This window comes from Monodelphis domestica, chromosome 8 (genome assembly GCF_027887165.1).
Source record: "Monodelphis domestica isolate mMonDom1 chromosome 8, mMonDom1.pri, whole genome shotgun sequence".
NCBI classification, from domain to species: domain Eukaryota; kingdom Metazoa; phylum Chordata; class Mammalia; order Didelphimorphia; family Didelphidae; genus Monodelphis; species Monodelphis domestica.
Genome location: NC_077234.1, coordinates 242,614,835 through 242,633,639, shown reverse-complemented (window position 1 = coordinate 242,633,639; position 18,805 = coordinate 242,614,835). Strand labels below are relative to the sequence as shown.

Genomic DNA, 18,805 nt, shown 5'->3' with positions numbered 1-18,805 from the left:
ATGAACCACCTGAACAAGGTCTATCCTGATCCACTAAATTGCCAGTTTCCTCTCTTCCAGAAATTGTTTCCCATTTCATATTTTTTGGTAAATTTTTATGCTTACTTTTTTGTGGGCATGTTATTTCCATCCAATAGAATATAAACTCACTTAAAGCATTCATTTTTGTCTTTCATAAATATTTATGAATGAATGAATAAATGAATGAATGAATGAATGAAAGCATAGATCGCATGGTCATCAGATTTTCAGATGACTGGTAGCTTGGAGATAGAGCTAAAATGTTGGATGGCATAATTAGAATCCAAAAAGATTTTAATATTCTAGAGTAATGGACCAAATCTTATAAAGTGAACTTTAACGGAGATAAATGTAAAATGGTAGGGTTATGCAATTAATTTTTGAAACCCAGATGCAGGATGATAGAGGCATAGCTAGGAAACAGCTCTTGTTTCAAATATCTGTGGATTTCAAAGGACTGTAAGTTCATTATGAGTTAACAATGTAATACAATAATCAAAAACACTAATGCGTTATCATGCCAAATCAGGAGAAATATACCATATAGACAACGGGAATGATAGTACCACTATCTTCTGTGATTAATTGACAGCACCTGGAGGACTTAGTTCCATTCAAAACATTGGCAAGCCTTGAGGATGGCGACTGGGAACACAAGTACAAAGAATGAGCCTCTCTCTATTCCCCAGGAGCTTCCATTCTAATGTAGAAGATAACTACGTATATAAAGATATACAGTATAAATACAAAGCAAAGAAATACTAAGCAGCTAAATTCAAGGAAGTTTGAGATGGAAGGAACTAACAGTTAAGAAAATCAGTAAAGTCTTCATGGATAAATGAAGCTTGGTTTTTGTTAGGTTTCTTTTGTTTGCTTGCTTGCTTAAACCCTTACCTTCTGTTTTAGAATCAATACTGAGTATCAGTTTCAAGGCAAAACAGTATTAAGGCAGATAACTGAGGTTAAGTAACTTGCCAAAGGTCACCCAGACAGGAAGTATCTGAGTTCAAATTTGAACCCAGGACCTCCCATCTCCAGGCCTGATTTTCTATCCACTGAGCCATCTAGCTCCCCTTTAAGCTTCATCTCTAAGGAAGAGAGGGAATCTCTGAGTTAGAGATAAGAAAGGAGTTCATAACAGGTATGTGGAACATCCAGTACAAAGATATGGAGATAGGGAACTTACCTAGAGTCAAACAGCCAGTATGTATTAGAAGTAGAGCTTGAATCAATCTTCCTAACTCACAGACATCAATTCTCTATCCACTAGACCATGCTGCCACTTCTTGTTTGAATATTTATTTGCAAATAAGACTTGCAATTTTTATGAGTAGGAAACTGTTCTAATTCCAAAGATATCTCCCTTTACACAAAATTGAATTTTTTTAAAAAAATTTCAGAGCATCATGAGCTCTAGAGATGATGGAAGGGTCCTTACAGGTTATCTTATCCAAATCTTTGAGTTTACGTGGGTTAAATGACTTAAATATAAAGAGTGAAATCATAAATAAATTAGGTGAACATAGATTAGGATACCTGTGAGATATATGGGAAAGGAATGAATTTAAGACCAAGCAAGAGATAGAGAATAGTGCAAAATGTAAAATGAATGACTCTGATTATATCAAAGGTTTATATGAACAAAACCAATGCAACCAAAATTAGAATGAGAACAACTAACTGGGAGAATGCTTTTTATAACAAAACTCTCTGACAAAGGTTACTCTCCAAAATTTTTAAGGAACTAAGTCAATTGTACCAAAAAATTAATCCATTTCCCAATTGATAAATGAGCAAAGGACATGAATAGTCAGTTTTCACATGATGAAATCAAAACTATCAATAAGCACATGAAAAAGTATTCTAAATCCCTCCTGATTATAGAAATGCAAACTTTACACCTAGCAAACTGATCAGTATGGCAGCAAAAGGAAAGTGATAAATGTTGGAGAGGATGTGGCAAAATTGGGACACTAATACACTGCTGGTGGAGTTGTGAATTGGTCATTTTGGAGGGCAATTTGGAACTATATACCCAAAGAGCTTTAAAAGACTGTCAGCCCTTTGATCCAGCAACACCACTGCTGGGTTTGTACCCCAAAGAGATAATAAGGAAAAAGACTTGTACAAGAATATTCATAGCTGCACTCTTTGTGGTGGCAACAACTTGGCAAATGAAGGGATGCCCTTCGATTGGGGAATGGCTGAACAAATTGTGGCATCTGTTGGTGATGGAATACTATTGTGCTAAAAGGAATAATGAACTGGAGGGATTCCATGTGAACTGGAACAACCTCCAGGAAGTGATGCAGAGTGAGAGGAGCAGAACCAGGAAAACATTGTACACAAAGACTGACACATGTATAACCCAGTAGAATTGTTTGTCAGCTCCAGGATGGGGGAGGGAATAGAGGTAGGGAAAATCATAAATCATGTAACCATGGAAAATATTCTAAATTTAAAATAGTTTTTTAAAAAATAAACTGCCCCCCTTCCTTACTTCAGAGATTTATCAATTCTCCAATAAGAGGGATCTAGAACTAGCTATCAATGACTGTGAATGTTACACACAGTCTATAACCAATACTGTCTCTCATTGGACTGAGTTAGGAACCTTGAATTCTAGACCAATTCCATCACTTAGTAGCCATGAATTGCAGCCTTGTTTTGTGACTGAATGAAGTGATGAATGATCCAACAAGGTCTTTCTCAACATAACACATTGTGATGCTTTGCTTCCTTAAACTCAGAATTCCATCTTCTACCTAAGGACCCTTTACATAGATGTCCCCAGAGCCTAGAATGCAACCCTTCTCCATCTTATTCTTAGAGCCTCTAGCTTGCTTTTTCAGGGCTTACTTTTTTATGTGTCATCTCTTACAAAGAACCTTTTTTTTTCATCCCTTAAGTGCTGCTAGTACCCTTGTTTTGTGTCTCAGGTCCCTTTACATTCTTTTTATAAAAATTTGATTAATTTATTCTTTCCCTCCCTCCCCCTTACCCACTCCAGTAGCCAACAAGCAATTCAGCTGGGACCCTTTACATTCTTAAATTTTATTGAGGATCCTTCCCTCAAAGAATTTTTATTAAATTCTTTTGAAACATCCTATAATATGTATACACTTACATATTTGCTTTTTGATACAAAGGAATGAATGATCCTGGAGGTCATAGATTTCTTTGAATACCCCATGACTAGCACAATACCCAGTAATAATAAGTGTTTATTATATGTTGAATGGGCTGGAAATGAAATTTAATTCACTGATAAAAATGGTTCTATTACTATTGTTCTCACTAATGAGTTTTTTCTACTTACAGAAGAGACAAAATTCTCACTATTTTGTACTGCCTAATTTTTTTAAATCACTGGAATTTAGTGTATTTAAAAGATGCTGCTGTATTTCAGAGTTCTTAGTGACCTCAAAGACCTTTTCTCTCTATGAATGAAATATTTTATTGTTATCATTTTTTCTGTGCTAATTTTCTAGGCTCTTTGTCCCAAAGGGTAGAGGTGAGTGGCTCAGGAAAGCTAAGCCATTAAATAAAGTCCATTGGAAGAGGAAGAAGGTAGAAAATCAAGTAAAAAGTCATCTACGGAAGAGGGAGGGAGAGTAAGTACAAGAGAGAAGAGAGGAGAGAGGGGAGGAGAATGGGAGAGATGAAAGGGAAATGTGCCTCTGTATGCAGTATGGTATTTTTAACTCTATTAGTGTCAGCTGTCTCACTGGGGCTTTTTCATATGGTAGATTTTATTTTTGTTTAAGGCCCTAATGAGTGATGGGAGGCTGCTTTGGGAAGGCTGTCTGTTCCATATTCAGTGTTTAGTTATCTACCCTCAGATGCAGGGCAATCCTCACATAATATGTATTTTTAATTCTATTGCATGACAGTAGCACAGTGTCCTACATTTTCTAGCAGGTAGGATTGGGAGGGGAAATCTCATTTAAACAGATGTCCTCCAGAATAGTGCTTTGCACTTAGTAAGTGATACATCACTTAAATTCTCTTTGAAAGAGGGTGGTATTTGTCACTTGCACAGTAGTACCTGCCACTGAATTATTATCGAGAGTGTTTCAGGACTGCTCCTCTTTAGAAGGAAAAGGGAAAAAGGATCCTAATTTATATGACTCTGAAGAGCCCCATTAACACCGCTCTATTACAGGCAAACAAAATGGGCATTCAGGATGCTAATTATAAATTTAGTAAATGGATAAAAAGGCAATATGGATCTGAGCAGAGCAGGAGGAGAGGAGGTGATGAAAGGTTTTCCACGGCTAAAGGATTTTTGGAGGGCAGAAAATATGTCTTATAAAGCAGTTCACAAACGTTTTGGTCTTAGACCCCTATTTAGATACTTAAAACTATTGAATAAATCCACCTCAAAAAACTTTTATTTATGCGTCCCTGAAAAGTTCTCCCCATGGATTCCTGGACCACACTTTGAGAGCCATTGATCTAATGAGTCAATTAAATCTATAGGCTGCCAATTCTTAACTTCCCCATGATATGGATAAGCTGGATTTGAATCCTGCCTCGGTTATTAACTGGGCATCATTTAACCTCTCAACCTCAATTTTTTTCATCTATAAAATGAGAATAATAGTGTTACCTTATTTCACAGGAATGTTATGAGCTTTAAATGAGATAGTCTCTCTAGAGCACTTTTCAAACCTTAAAAGGACTATATGAATGCTAGCTATTATGATCATCAGCTATTACAGTTTGGAGATGGCATTCAAATTCTTGCTCTGCTACTTCTGGCTGTGACCTCAGTTTTCATCTGTCAAATGAAAAGAATAGACTAGATCATCTCTAGTTCTAAATCTTTGGTCCCATGAATTCACTATAAAATTTTAGAGATAGAAGCAGGAGTCCAACACCTTCATTTTTTTTTAACAAGAAAATTAGTTTCTTTGGTTCCCAAAGAGGGTTCAGAGAGGTTCCATGAATCACCCAAGGTGGCACAGAGAGATGCAGATCAAGAATTCAAACTTATTAAGGATGCTCTCTTACCACTTTTAAGTTTCCATTCCCCATTAACCACCTTTGTTTCATCCTTTCAGATCTAAAGATCAATTGCCTTAGTATAGAAAAGAGAATTAAAGGAGGAGTGGACTGATGCTGCCCTTTTCTCTGTAGTCTGATATCATCACACCTTTTTTTGTTCTTAAGCAGTGATTTTAGGTCTTCTTTGATCTTCTTTTTGCTTCCAGAATAGCTTTTTAAAACCCTTTTTGTTATCCTTTCTAGTTACTTTTGAGATACATTTGCCACACCTTTCTGAATTCATATTGTTCTAATTTTAGAGGAGGGGGAGGACAGTGATCTGGATGGCTCTGATCAATTGATTTCCTCACACCCAAATTGATAAAATTATAGAAGGCAATAAACGGATAATAGAGACAATGAGGTGTTAACATTTTAAAGGACGTATAAATATAGAAAGGCTTCTGTTTTATACTTTTCATTGAAGTGAATTTGACAAAGTTCTCTATGAAATTAGAGGATATTTAGACATTAGTTGATCAGCAATTGGTCATGCCCTTTAAAAAGTGAGGGATTCGCCAAGATCTCAGTCCGAATGGGTCATGGCTCTGAAGAAAGTGACGACTGGCAGTGCAGAAAAAAGACTCCCAAGAAGAACTCAGCCCTTGCCAGGAAATTGTTTCTTGTGTCTCACCCAGAAGGGGACGTCTCCTCTTCTGTGGGAATCTATTCCTTCTGTGAGAATCTATTCACCCACATCCAGTCAGAGAAGCATTCAATAAACATTTATTAAGCATTTGCTAAGTTCTAGAGTTATCAAAAAAAGTAATAACAAGGTCCTTGTCCTTGAGGAGCCCAAGTTGAGGAGACTTGTAGGTTTGCCAGCCTTGCCAAGGCAAAATAAAAATAAATAAATAAGGTGTAAATGAAAGGTAATCTCAAAGGGAAGTACTGGTAGTTGAGGGTAGGGAAGCCTAGGAAAGACCTCTTGCAGAAAGAACAATTTTAACTGAGTGATGAGGAAAGCCAGAAGGCAGCGTCAAGGAATAGCACCAACAGCCAAGAAATGAGACAATTCTGAGAAATGCAACTTCTTGCAGGCAAGAAATAAGCCAGCCCCACCTTTAAGAGAAGGGACAGACTCAGAGAGTCCAGCTAAACAACCTGCTGTACCTAAGAGAGAGCAGCATGAAGATACTAGAAGAAGGGAAGTGACTTTAGGACCCTACAATTCTAGATGAGTGAATTGCCGGCTTGGTTGTATATTTCTCTACTAGTATACCCTTTGTACATTCCCATTCCTATTTATGCTATGTATGCGATGGGAAAGCAAGCCCTAGTTTTATTGGGGGGGGGGGGAGGGATCAGGGATTTTTTTTATTGTTGTCCTTTTACAATGCTATCTCAGTAAATGTCTTTTCTTGCAGCTAATCGTGTCCTCTGGCTTACTGTTAAAGGTAACAGCTCTCGGGGAGAGTTTGCGAATTTTAAGCATAGGTCTGAGTGCCTATAGAGCACAATAAATCTAGGATACCCTACCTCCCTGGAGAACTCAACATGTGGAAGCTGGGGGAGATAGGAGAAGGGAATTCCACATTAATGGCCACTATATTATATTTTATGACTTCTAGCTCTTACTTTCTCAACTCAAATTACAACATGATATTTGGAGGTCCGTTAACGTTTAAGAGGAGTTTGCCCTGGTGGGTGTGACAAAGAAAATATTTGGAGTTTTTGTAGGAGCAGGAATCAAAAGGTTCTAAATGAACATGGCAAGGAACAAGACTGTTGCCCTTGTGGTAAATGAAACTGTATAAAGAAAAAATGATAAATTGGCCATTTCCTTATGAGTATACAAAAATTATCTCACTCTTTTTTGAGCCTGTTGTGATAGAAGTCAACATTGACTTAACAAGGGCCAATCTCAATTGCCTACTGATGCAAACATCATATAGTCAGTGTTGTGCCAGCTAAGCCTTCTGGAAAGCCAATTATTAAATTTTCAGTGATCTCATTTACAACTTAGAAATTGGTAAAAAAAAATACAAATCATGGATTTATTTACTATTTTGTTGATTGTATAGACATAAAAAAGTGATCATGAGAGTATAAATCTAACAGATGACCCTTAAAAAGCTGTCATGGGGGAACAGCTAGGAAGTTGGGTGCATAGAGAGCCAAAGCTAGAGATGGGAGGTCCTGGGTTTAAATCTGGCAGAAGACATTTCCTAACTGTATAATACTGAGAAAGTCACTTGGCCCCCAATTGCCTACCCCTTACTGTTCTTTTGCCTTGTAACCAGTGCTTAGTAGGAAAAAAAAATGCATGCATGACAGACGATGCGCAAAGGTTTTAAAAAGAGGTGTTCTGTGTGCATTTCTTTCTAGGGAGTCAGTTATTCAACATTTACCACCATGCTCCTGCATGTTGTTTGCCCACTATGACAAGTAAGAGTCAGTGAGACAAATGGCAAGATTAGCTTGCTTTTCTTATGTTCATTTTGAAACCAGATCTTCAGATTTGTCCTTCAAAGTTTGGAAATGTAGCTTCCAAGTTTGCAACTCCTTTAAGTAAGAAGACTTACTAAGAAAAAAGACTCTTTTATATAAAAAGTCACAAGACTTGTTTTTGTCTATTACCATGAAACGAGATAAAGAATACAGTGGAAAATCGGTGACAACCTCACAGTTATATTTGTGGATAATCAATATGTGAGTGGGCTCAACTGTGATGGACAGAACTCCGCCAGTCCACTTCCCATTTGGTAATCAAAGCGTAGACTCTTTTACCATGGGAGTTGGCATGGAGATGGTATGGGTGTGTATAGAACAAGATAAGAGCCTCAGTGTCTTCTGATTTAAGAAGTAAAGGAGCAGTGACAATTATCTGTCTAGAAGACTTTTTATGCCTAGTACTATCCCCAAAATAGGAAAGAGGGAAACGCAGAATATCCTGGATATAGAATGATGCGCCAGTTTGGGTAAAGGAGTGGGAGTCAGCACTGTCTATCACTTCCATTCCCATTGTCTCTCCCAGCAAACTTAAGAGAATCCCATGTCCCCTTCGTAGTAGAGTCAGGGTATTGATTAACTGGAAAGTCACCCCTTTGAAAATACAAGAAGCTGGCAGATGTAAAGGGGATGTTGGTCTACACTAAGGAGAGAGCTAGAGAGAGGACTAGCCAATTCTTCTCCTCATCCAAACACCTTCTACCTTTCAACTGCTGCTAGAAAGGGGGGGGGGGGGGAAGGTACATAGATTTTGTTCTATGCTTTTGACTTAACTGCTTTATTGGGACCAAAATCTTTTCATAAATCTGTATTGATGGGTCCAAACATGCTCAACAATCCAATTCGGTTCACTCCAACTCAAAAACTATTCCCCAAGCTCTTCCTATGAGCAAAGCATTGGGACACAAAGACAATAAAAGAACCTCTCTGTCCTTAAGCAGCCTACAGCCTCTTTTGCATCTTTTTTGCATTCAAATAGCAATCTGGGTCCACAAAAGTACAGGGTTGTAGGTGCCAATCTAATTACGTTTTTCAAACAAACCTCCACCCAATCTTGAGGTAAGGAGAAAGCCTGAAAGGATCTTTCTTTTAGCTACCATGGCTACCCACTCTGGAACTGTGTCATCTTTACTAGGTACTTTCCTAATGCTTCTGATCTTGAAAATCGGGATTGTTGCATTCTTGGCATCTGTAACACCTAGCACATAGTAGGAAGTTCATAAATGCTTGTTGATTAATTAATTCTGTTTTGATTGATGTAAGAAGCACATTTTTTATCTTCTCATCCAAATGCACCTTTGCTCTCATGAGTGATTATGTTTGAGGATGTTAAAGGCAGTGAGAGTGATTTGCTCTTTATACAGTTTTCAGTAGGGACTGAGTCTAAATGGAATGAGCATCACGAGAGGATCTGGAGACCCAGGTTCAAATCCCAAGCGTGCTATTGATTTGCTGTCTGACCTTGGGCAAATCATTTCAAATCTTGGAGCCTCAGTTGTTTCATCTAACAATGAGGGTGTTCAACTAAATGGTCTCTGGGGTACTTTCCAGCTGGAATGTTCTCTACTTTTCGCTTTATATGCAAATCCTTGTAATACTAGTCCTATAGCACTAGTACCTAGTAAATGACTAATAAATGTGTTCAATTAACCTCTCATTTTGCCTTGCAGTTATTTTTCCTATTAAATATTAATCACTTTTCCCCATTAGTAATAATAGCTAGCTAGCATTTATGTCATGCTTTAAGGTTTACAAAATGCTTTACAAATATTATCTCATTTTATCCATGTTAAAAACCCTTAGAGCGAGGTGCCATTATTATCCTCATTTTACAGATGAGGCAACTGAGGCAATGAGGCTTGGTGATTTGCCCAGAGTCACAAAACCAGGATGTGTCTAAGGCCAGATTTGAAATCAGTTCTTCCTGTCTATCCACTATACCACCTAGCTGCCTAATAAACCATTAAAAAGTAGTAATTATGTATTATTTGATTAATGGTTTCCCAATTTAACTCTTTCTTTTTTGAACTTCTGATTTTCAATATAGACAAAGAATTTAACATAGCAGATTTCTTAACAATGATGATGATGATGCCGATAGTAGTGACCAAGGGCAAAGTTTCTTCATCACAATCTACTTCTGCTATGGATTCTGTCTGTCAAACATTATTTGAGCTGAATACAAATCAGTTGCCAGGTCCTAAAAAGTTGTTAATAACTTCCACAGACCTGCTGACTGTTCTCTCCTGCCATCTAGTGGAACTTTAAAACGTGGCTCAATATAAAAAAAAAAAATCCCAGATTCCCTATGGGGAAGGGAGAAGGTTTTGAAAATGTCAAATGAAATAAACAGATGGTTTTATTCTTGCCATTATCATTGCAAAGGAATTCTATTATGTTCTTAACAAAATGCTACTAAAAATTAAGTATAATATCTAGAATGCTATTTAGAGCTTCAGAGCCAAACTACTGAAGAATCAGAAAAGAGGTAAACTGTGTAGGATGAAATCCTAAAACTTTAATTTTCTCTTTTCAGTGTGCTCAGCTGTTAGAGTGAAAGCTTAAAAAAACAAAAGTATTGAGTAATTTAAAGCACTCTTACAGAAAAATTGTCTATTTTAGATGCATTCATAGCATGTCAAGAGATTTATAAGAAAAGATTAAGAGATAACTGAAATGATTATAGATGGAAAGAAAAGGAAAGAAATTCAGTTCTACTCTGTTTTACGCTGATTTAGCAAAGTCCTTCTCAATTCACTATTTAATCATTTGCCTCAGCTAGGGGTTCTGTTTATTATTATTATTATTTATAAATTCAATGAAATGTTTAATGACTACAGAGTAGTATTTGGTTTTAATGTTCCAAATCTGGAATTTCCATCAAAAGACAAAAATGTTCCATTTAATTATGTGGATCTAAAATAACATCCACCATTTCTAATGAATAAAATGTTTTTTTTCTCTAAAGTGTGACTTCTTTCCACCAATGCTGTTTCACTGGATAAACATCTTAGGAAAACTCACTAAGAGTTTAAAAGTATTCCATTTTCTTTCTATTTTCCATTTAAATTGCCAAAGACATTATTGAGTGTTCAGATTTTTTTTTGTCAGAAAGAACTTTGATGACAATAACTCCAAGTCTGAAATGGGGCTGGACTTCTCTACTGTGAGGCAATCGAGTAACTTATAATATATTTTCCAGGGTGGAAAAATCCCCATAAGATGGACAGCCCCAGAAGCTATTGCCTACAGGAAGTTCTCATCAGCCAGTGATGCATGGAGCTATGGCATTGTCATGTGGGAAGTGATGTCCTATGGAGAAAGACCCTACTGGGAAATGTCCAACCAAGATGTAAGTGCTACAAATATGTAAGCTTAAAGTTACCTTGTCAATTTAAAGTTCTTTTTTTTTTTTCATTACTGGGGGGGGGGCAGGGGGGGCGGGGGAGGCATCTCTCTTATCTAAGATCAATTGGGTCTCCGACCCAAGTTCAGTCAGTAGGATAATTTGAGTAGGATAGTAATAGTCATTGCCATTGGGCTTGTGTCTTGTTTCAAAGTGTGTGTCTTCTTCTAGATTTGTGAATTCTATCTTGGTTGTCCTCATTCCAAATAATTATACTATATAATACCATGAATTACAATAAAAAGGAAAGAACTACTAAATGGCTATTTTTCATTCAAAATTCTTTCTAGAAGTAATGTGAAAATGGAAAAAAAAGGATTTTTAAAGATATTTCATAGCACCTTCCTACACAGAAAAGAATGGTTCCTCTTAGGATGTGGAGTAACAAACAATAATATAATAGAATATATAATAACACTTGTTTTTTGTGTGGTTGTTGTTATTGTGCAGTCACGTCCAACTCTTAATCACCTCATTTGGGGTTTTTCTTGGCAAAGATATTGGAGTAGTTTGCCATTTCCTTCTCCACCTTGTTTTACAGACAAGGAAACTATTAGCATACACAAATATACATATATACATATGATTATTACACATTATGAATAGGTGTTTTAATCTGTTTTATTTTCATCTAATTAAACTCTATAATGTCTCTACAAGACAAAGGATTACTGTAAGATCACAAATTTAATTATGGGGGGACCTAAGAGATCATCTAGTACAATACCCTCCTTCTGCAGCTGAAGAAAATGAGACTCAGAGAAGGAAAGTAATTGGCAGAACTGGGATTTAAATCAAGTTCTTCCAACTCCAAATTTGGTGCTCTTGTCATTGTATCAATTTACTATTATGTCAATATGTCAAGAATCCTTTATTTCATCAGAGTCAAAACCTTTCCCCAAAATTCTTACAGAGCTGCCTAAGCAATATGCCACAGAACGAGTAAAGGACACATTTCGACCCAGGTCTTCCCTACCCACAATGCCAAACAGCTTCTTATTTTGGATGATGAAACTGAGATGCAGCAGCTTATTCATTCAACATTCAGTGAATGAATGAATGAAAAAGTACTTACTGTATTAAATTCCTACTCCCTGACAAGTCCTGTTCTAAATGTTGAGGCAGAATACAAAAGCCAAAGCAGCCACTTCTCTCAAGAAGTCTACATTCTCACTGGACAGTGGTAGCTAGGGAGGGTTGTTTGGACCCAAAGAGGTTAAATGACTTACACTAGGTCTAATCTGATTCTCTTGGCACTTTGCCACACTTTGCCTCTCCTATTACCCCTAGGTAGGTCCAAAAAATAAAAACCAGGATTTCTGCTCTTGAGGAACTTGGGGTCCAATAAGGAGATGTTGTAAAACATAAAGACCAAAAGGCAGATTGTTATAGTGGAATTTATCATGAGAACCGCAATAACAAGTTATAAACTTTTCCAAATAAGACGTATCGCATTCCTGAACGCTTATAATCTCTCAATGACACCGAATTTTTAAAACATTCAGAAGAAGAACTAACTAAAGACTAACAAGAGTCCTCACCAAACCTCTTTGGGTACAGGACAAGATATTTCATCCCCATCTTCCTGCTTGCTACTGAATCTGTCCCAAAGATGTAGTCAGTCTACAGAATATGAGCTTCCGTCCCAATACTCTTATTCAGTTTTACAAAAGCAATAATTCTATCCAGCTGTGTACTAGTTTGTAGAACATTCAATATTTTTTAAAGGATGTCTTGTCTTTGGTCGTCATCTCCCCCTACCCATCTTCTCAGCCTCCCTTCATATCGAATTCCTCCATTATTCTCTAAAAAGCTAAAGGAAAAGGGACCGGCTTTCTTTTTAGTCTTTGCTCACAGTGCCTGGAACATAGCAGGTACTTTGTAAATGTTTAATGACTGACTAGGTCTATCTAACTTCATCCAAAAAAGAGAAGAATGAGATGACATTGAACAAGTGGTATGTATGTGCAGTGTACATTTTTCCAAAGTCCTTCATCTATTTTTTCTTATTTGAATCTCTCAACAAGTATTTGAGGGACTAGAAGCTTTATAATCCCCATTTTACAGGTAAGGAGAGGGAAGTTCAAAGAGTTCACCCAAGGTCAAACAGGTGACTCCTGGGATTGTTCCAGTTTTGATCCCAGAATGCAAAGCGCTCTTCCCATGATCTCCTAAAAGGTCACACACTTCCCTTGCCTACTCAGTGGAGGCAATTCAGAGAAAATTTGCCTTTTACTTTATTCATGATGTCACTCTGAACCAGAGTGGAACTTAAACAGGGATAGATTCCTTAAGGATCATTCATCGACTTTAGCCAATAGTGCCACCCCCTCCCAGATTCCCTTCCATCCAAACCATCTTCCATATACAAAGTTATTTGTTCTGCTCTTGTTTATCATCCAGTCATGTCCAATTCTCCATGATCCCTTAGAACAGAGCAGGCTGGGCTCTTTCATCATTTTAATCCCCTCTCTGGGGTTTTCTTGGTAAAAATGTGGCAGTGGCTGGCCATTTCCTTTTCCAGAGAATAGACTTTTGTCAGAATGACCTGTCTAGCTTGGATAACCATAGCTTGTGTACCAGCCACTCCGCCATGACAAGGCAGTGATCCAGGGAGGGATATTTGTTTTCTGCTCCATTCAAACATAATCTCCTTGAGAGTTGGGGCTGTTTTGCCTCTCCTTGGGTTCCCCAGCACTTAGAACAATGCCTGGCACATAGTAAGTGTATGTTTAATAAGTACTTGCTGAATGACTGATTACTGATGCACTGACTATCTGATTGACTGAATTTTCATGGTGTTCTAGATGGAGTAGGTTGAAATAGGAAACAGATCCCAGATAGGATTCAGCCTCTTCGCTTTTTATATTCCCTGTTAGGATCACTAAACACATTCAAGCCTGGATCTGAAAGCTGTCCCTAAACAACCCAGTAGTACAACAAAAATGTACGGTCTTTGGTTTGAGTTGAGACTATAGGAAGGAATAAAAGAGCGCCTTTGAGAAGTCGGGTCACTATCCTCTTTGCATCTGCAGCAAAGAAAGTTGAAATTCTGTTTGGCTTAACATATTAGAAACTAGCCTATCTGTGACAGATCCTGTAATCAGAATTCCTGTTTGGAAATAGAAATAGTTTAATCAAAATTTCCCCAGCTGCTCTATCCAAACACTGGCTATTTTCTATCTGTCTCTGTTATATTTGCTTGCATAGCTGCGTTTTGCCTTATATGTGACTTTTTCTTTTTTCTTTTAAATAAAGTTCAGGAATATTTTAAGCAATGAACATTCAACCATATTGTTTGAATATTGAATGTTTTCCTCTTTCACTCCACTTTGGCCAATTTTTTAAAAAGTAAAATACAAATTAAAGCATTTTGAGACTTGAAAATAAGTTAGAGAAATTCCAGATAGTTTTATAGGCATTAATCTATTCTGAAGAAGAGCAAGCATTTCTGAGTTTGTAGAATTTGTTTTAGAGAAAGGTCAATGGTATTGTCTATTAGGGAAAGGAAATGAGAAAAAAAATCCGCAAGTATAGGACCTGCAGCATAAAAGGTTTAACACAAAAATATCAGCAGCTGAGCTCTGCATATTCATTCACCATGCATTCATCCAGCACTGAATAGGGGCCTGGAAGAGGCTAGGTACTTGGAGGCAGACAAAGGAAATAGAAAACCCAGTTTTGCCACCAAGGAGATTATAATCTAATTGAGAAAAAGAGCCACTTAAGAATGTGGCAGTAGTAATACCCTTTCATTTAGATAGAGCCCGAAAAGTGTTCTTTCACATGCATCTTCTCACAACCCCGGGAAGGAAGCAAAGGTTATTTTTCCTTTTTATTAATGAAGGAACAGGCTTAGAAAGGTTGGAGGAAACTTGCTCAGGATCACACAGATACTCCTGAGCAGAACCAGGTATAGTTTATAACCAGCAAGGTGTGTCCATGGGCAAGCAGCAAGAAACTAGCCTCTGCTAAAAGAGCAAAGACCAACATCTCCAGCCCCTAGCATAATGGTTGCCACATCAGAGTAGGCTCTTACTAAATGCTTGTTGATTGATTGATTGATCAACTACCCGCACTGGGCAGAAACTGGCCTGGGGGTAACTACTAGGAAGCCAAAGCCCACCCAGGGCGAACACAAATAGGGAGAAGAGGGACAATCTAATAGCTTCCTATTTTAACTAATTATTCCAGATAACTAGGTAAGCTAGCTTAGTTGTTTCTATGCTTCTGAAGGATCACAAGCATTATCAATATACTCCAAAAGTTTGTATCCTAGGGGAATGCCCTGGTTATTCCTTGCCAGCCATGGTTTTGTAGTCAGGGTTGGGTAGTTGGGTGGCACAGTGAATAGAGCACTAGGTTTGGAGCCAGGCTCATCTTCCTGAGTTTGAATGTGGCCTCAGACACTTACTAGTTAGGTAACCCCCAGGCAAGTCACTGAACCCTATTTGCTCAGTTTCCACATATGTAAAATGAACTAGAAAAGGAAATACCAAACCACTCCAGTATCTTTGCCAAGAAAATCCAAATGAGTTTATGAAGATTCAGATGCTACTGAAAAAAAAATGACAACAACCAGGGTTAGGACCCTTTTTCTTATTTCTTATTCATTCTACAACAAATTATAAAAATACGTGTATTTTAAGGGACTTTCAAATATTGCTCTATCAAATAATACTAAGAAAATATTACAAACAATCATTTTTATAAAACTGTTTTCCAAGCTTACTTTAAAATATGCTAATTTTAATACACCCTATACAGTTCACAGTGTACAACATCATTTTGAGTATTTCATCTTCATATTCTGCTTAGACTCCATAGCATTAACAGAAAAATATGATTTTTTTCTTATTATTGATAATAGCTGGCATTGATATACTGCTTTGAATCTACAATCTTCTTTACAAATGTTATCTCATTTGATCTTTCCAACAACCGTGGGAAGTGGGTACTCTTATTATCCCAGTTTTACAGATAAGGAATTCAGGAAAACAAAGGTTGTGACCTGCTCAGGATCATATACCTAACAACTGTCTGAGACAGTATTTAAAATCAGATCCATCTGCTGTATAGTCAAGATGGCAGCCTAGAGGCAGCAAAAATTCAGACCTCTGAAAACCCTTCCTTACTGATTACAAACTGAATGCTCCTAGGGGAATGAAAATCAAACCTAACAACAAGACAGAGTCAAGGAACACTCCTGCTGGTCTCAAATTAAAAGGTACCCCCCCCCAAGCCAAAATTCAAGAACACTCTCGTTCAAAGAGAAGGAAGAAGGAAAGTCCCTGAACACCTCCTCCACCTAGAGCACTAAGCCTCCAGCAGCAGCTGAAACCTCTGGGCAGGCAAAGGCACTGGTCTGGAGGGAGTACCTTGCAGGCAAAGCTTTACCAGGCTCAGAGCATCCAACACAGGCAGTGAGGAAGCAGATAAAGAAGAAATGCAGAGAAAAGAGTGGGCAACAGTTGCAGCAGCGGAGACATTTCATATTGCCCTTCCCACCCCTACCCCCAAACCCCCAGGTTTTGGCCTCAGTGCACATCTAGCAACCCAGCCGGACCTAATACCATCAAAGCCTTCAGAGGACAGGGAACCTCAAGCTCCAAAACCCCTCCCCCAAATACTGCTGGACTTAATCCCATCAAAGCCTCTAGAGTGCAGGGAAACTGAAGCTCCAACACCCCTCCCCCACAGACTACACTGAGAGATATACTGACAAAACTCCAAGGGTAAAGGTGGAAAGAAAAGCCCAACCACACACACAAAAAAAAAAAATGAAAGGAGCAAGAGCTCAGGGAACTGCAGGGAGTAAAGAAAGGGTAAATATGAGCAAACAACAGAAAAAGAAAAAAAGAAATTACAATTGACAGCTTCTATACAGGCAATAAACAAAGAGCAAATAGAACAGAGGAGGATGAGGGAACACCAAGCAAAAAAACAGAATTGTACACAGGCTCTGGAAGAACTCAAAATACAATTCAAAACACAATTAAGACAGGCTGAAGACAAATGGGAAAAGAACTTAAAAAACAAGATAAGTCATCTGGAAACAGAAAACAGTGTCTTGAAAGCCAAAACTAATCAGCTTAAAAATGAGGCTAAGGAGATGAAAGAAGAGGCAAAGAAAATGAAAGATGAGGCAGAGAAAATGAAAGATGACCTCCAAAGAAAATCAGACCACAAGGAGAAAGATGACCAAAAAGCCAGGGAAGAAATCCAGTCTTTAAAATCCAGAATACAACAACCAGAATCAATAAACTTCACAAATCAGCAGGACACTATAAAACAAAATCAAAAGATGCAAAAAAATGAGGAAAATATGAAGCACTTCATTCACAAAACAGAAGATTCCAGGAGAGACTAATTAAGAATCATTGGTCTACTGGAAGATCATGACAAAAGAAAAAGCCTAGAGATCATACTATAGGAAATTATCCAAGAAAACTGCCCCGATACTCTATATCAAGAGGGAAAAGTGGAGATTGAAACACTCCAAAGACCACCTTCTGTACTTAATCCCCAACTGACAACACCCAGGAATGTTATAGCCAAATTCAAGAACTATCAGACCAAGGAAAAAATATTACAAGCTGCTAAGAAGAAGTCATTCAGATATCATAGAACCACAGTGAGTATAACACAGGATTTGGCTGCATCTACACTGAAGGATCAAAAGGCATGGAATATCATATTCCAGAAAGCAAGGGAGCCAGATCTACAACCAAGAATCAACTACACAGCAAAACTGACTATATTCTGACAGGGGAAAGTATGGTCATATAAAAAAATAGAAGAATTCCAAGCATTTGTAAAGAAAAGGCCAGACCTGAACAGAAAATTTGATACCTAATCACAGAACTCAAGAGGTTCATCTAAAGGTAATTAAAAAAGAGGGAAAAAAGAAAACAAACCCCTTTTTTTAAGAGACTCAATAAGTTAAAATGTTATGTATCACTATAAGAAAAGAGATCATTGGTAACTCTTAAAAACTGTTGTTATCACCAGGGCAACTAGAAGAATTACACTTAGAAAGAACAATGACAAACTGTATAGGATGAAATGATAAGACTTAAATATGTATATAGATATATGTATGCATAAATACATATATATGGTATATATATATATAACTAGAGCTAAAAAAGAGGATAATACTAAAAGAAATGGGAAAAGAAACAAAAGGGGGTAAATTTATATGTCACAAAAAAGCTCATGGCAGGAGGGGGGAGGACATCAATATACTGGAAGGGTAAAGAGGTTGGAGATAGGAAATACTTAACTCTTACATAGGGGCAGAGAATTGATTTTCACCTTGTAGGGAAGTAGAAGGGTAACAAACAGACTGGTGGGGAGGAAAGCAGTACAAGGGAGGGAGAGAGTAGGGGTAGTTTAAAAAGACTGTGAAGAAAATAAAGGGGGAATAAGAAGGGAGGGGGTAGAAAGTGAAGTAAAATAAGGGTGGGAATTAGGGGGACTGATTAAAAACAAAGCATTGGTGTAGAAGGAAATAGTAAAAGAAGAAAAGACAGGACTAGGAGTAGAAATCAAAATGCTGGGAAATACACAGCGGGTAATCATAACTCTGAATGTGAATGGAATAAACTCATCCATAAAAAGCAAGTGAATAGCAGAGTGGATTAGAATCTAAAACCCTACCATATGCTATCTACAAGAAACACACGTGAGGAAGGTAGACACACATAGGGTAAAAGTAAGAGAATGGAGCCAAATCTACTGGACATCAACTGATAAAAAGAAAGCAGGAGTCACAATCATGATATTTTACAAAGCCAAAAAAAATTAGATCTACTTAAAAGAGATAGGGAAGGTAATTACATCCTGATAAAAGGCAGTAAGGACAATAAGGAAATA

The 18,805-nt window shown here is 37.5% G+C and overlaps 1 protein-coding gene across 2 annotated transcripts in view; it reads left to right on the top strand.

The window, feature by feature from the left end:
* EPHA6 (EPH receptor A6) overlaps positions 1 to 18,805 on the top strand; it is a 1,223,915-nt gene that overhangs the window by 1,149,762 nt on the left and 55,348 nt on the right. For both annotated transcript variants that reach the window (XM_056806830.1, XM_056806831.1), the window contains one exon: positions 10,724 to 10,873. In XM_056806830.1, the coding sequence (XP_056662808.1) occupies positions 10,724 to 10,873 (150 nt within the window). The remainder of the gene's footprint in view (positions 1 to 10,723; positions 10,874 to 18,805) is intronic.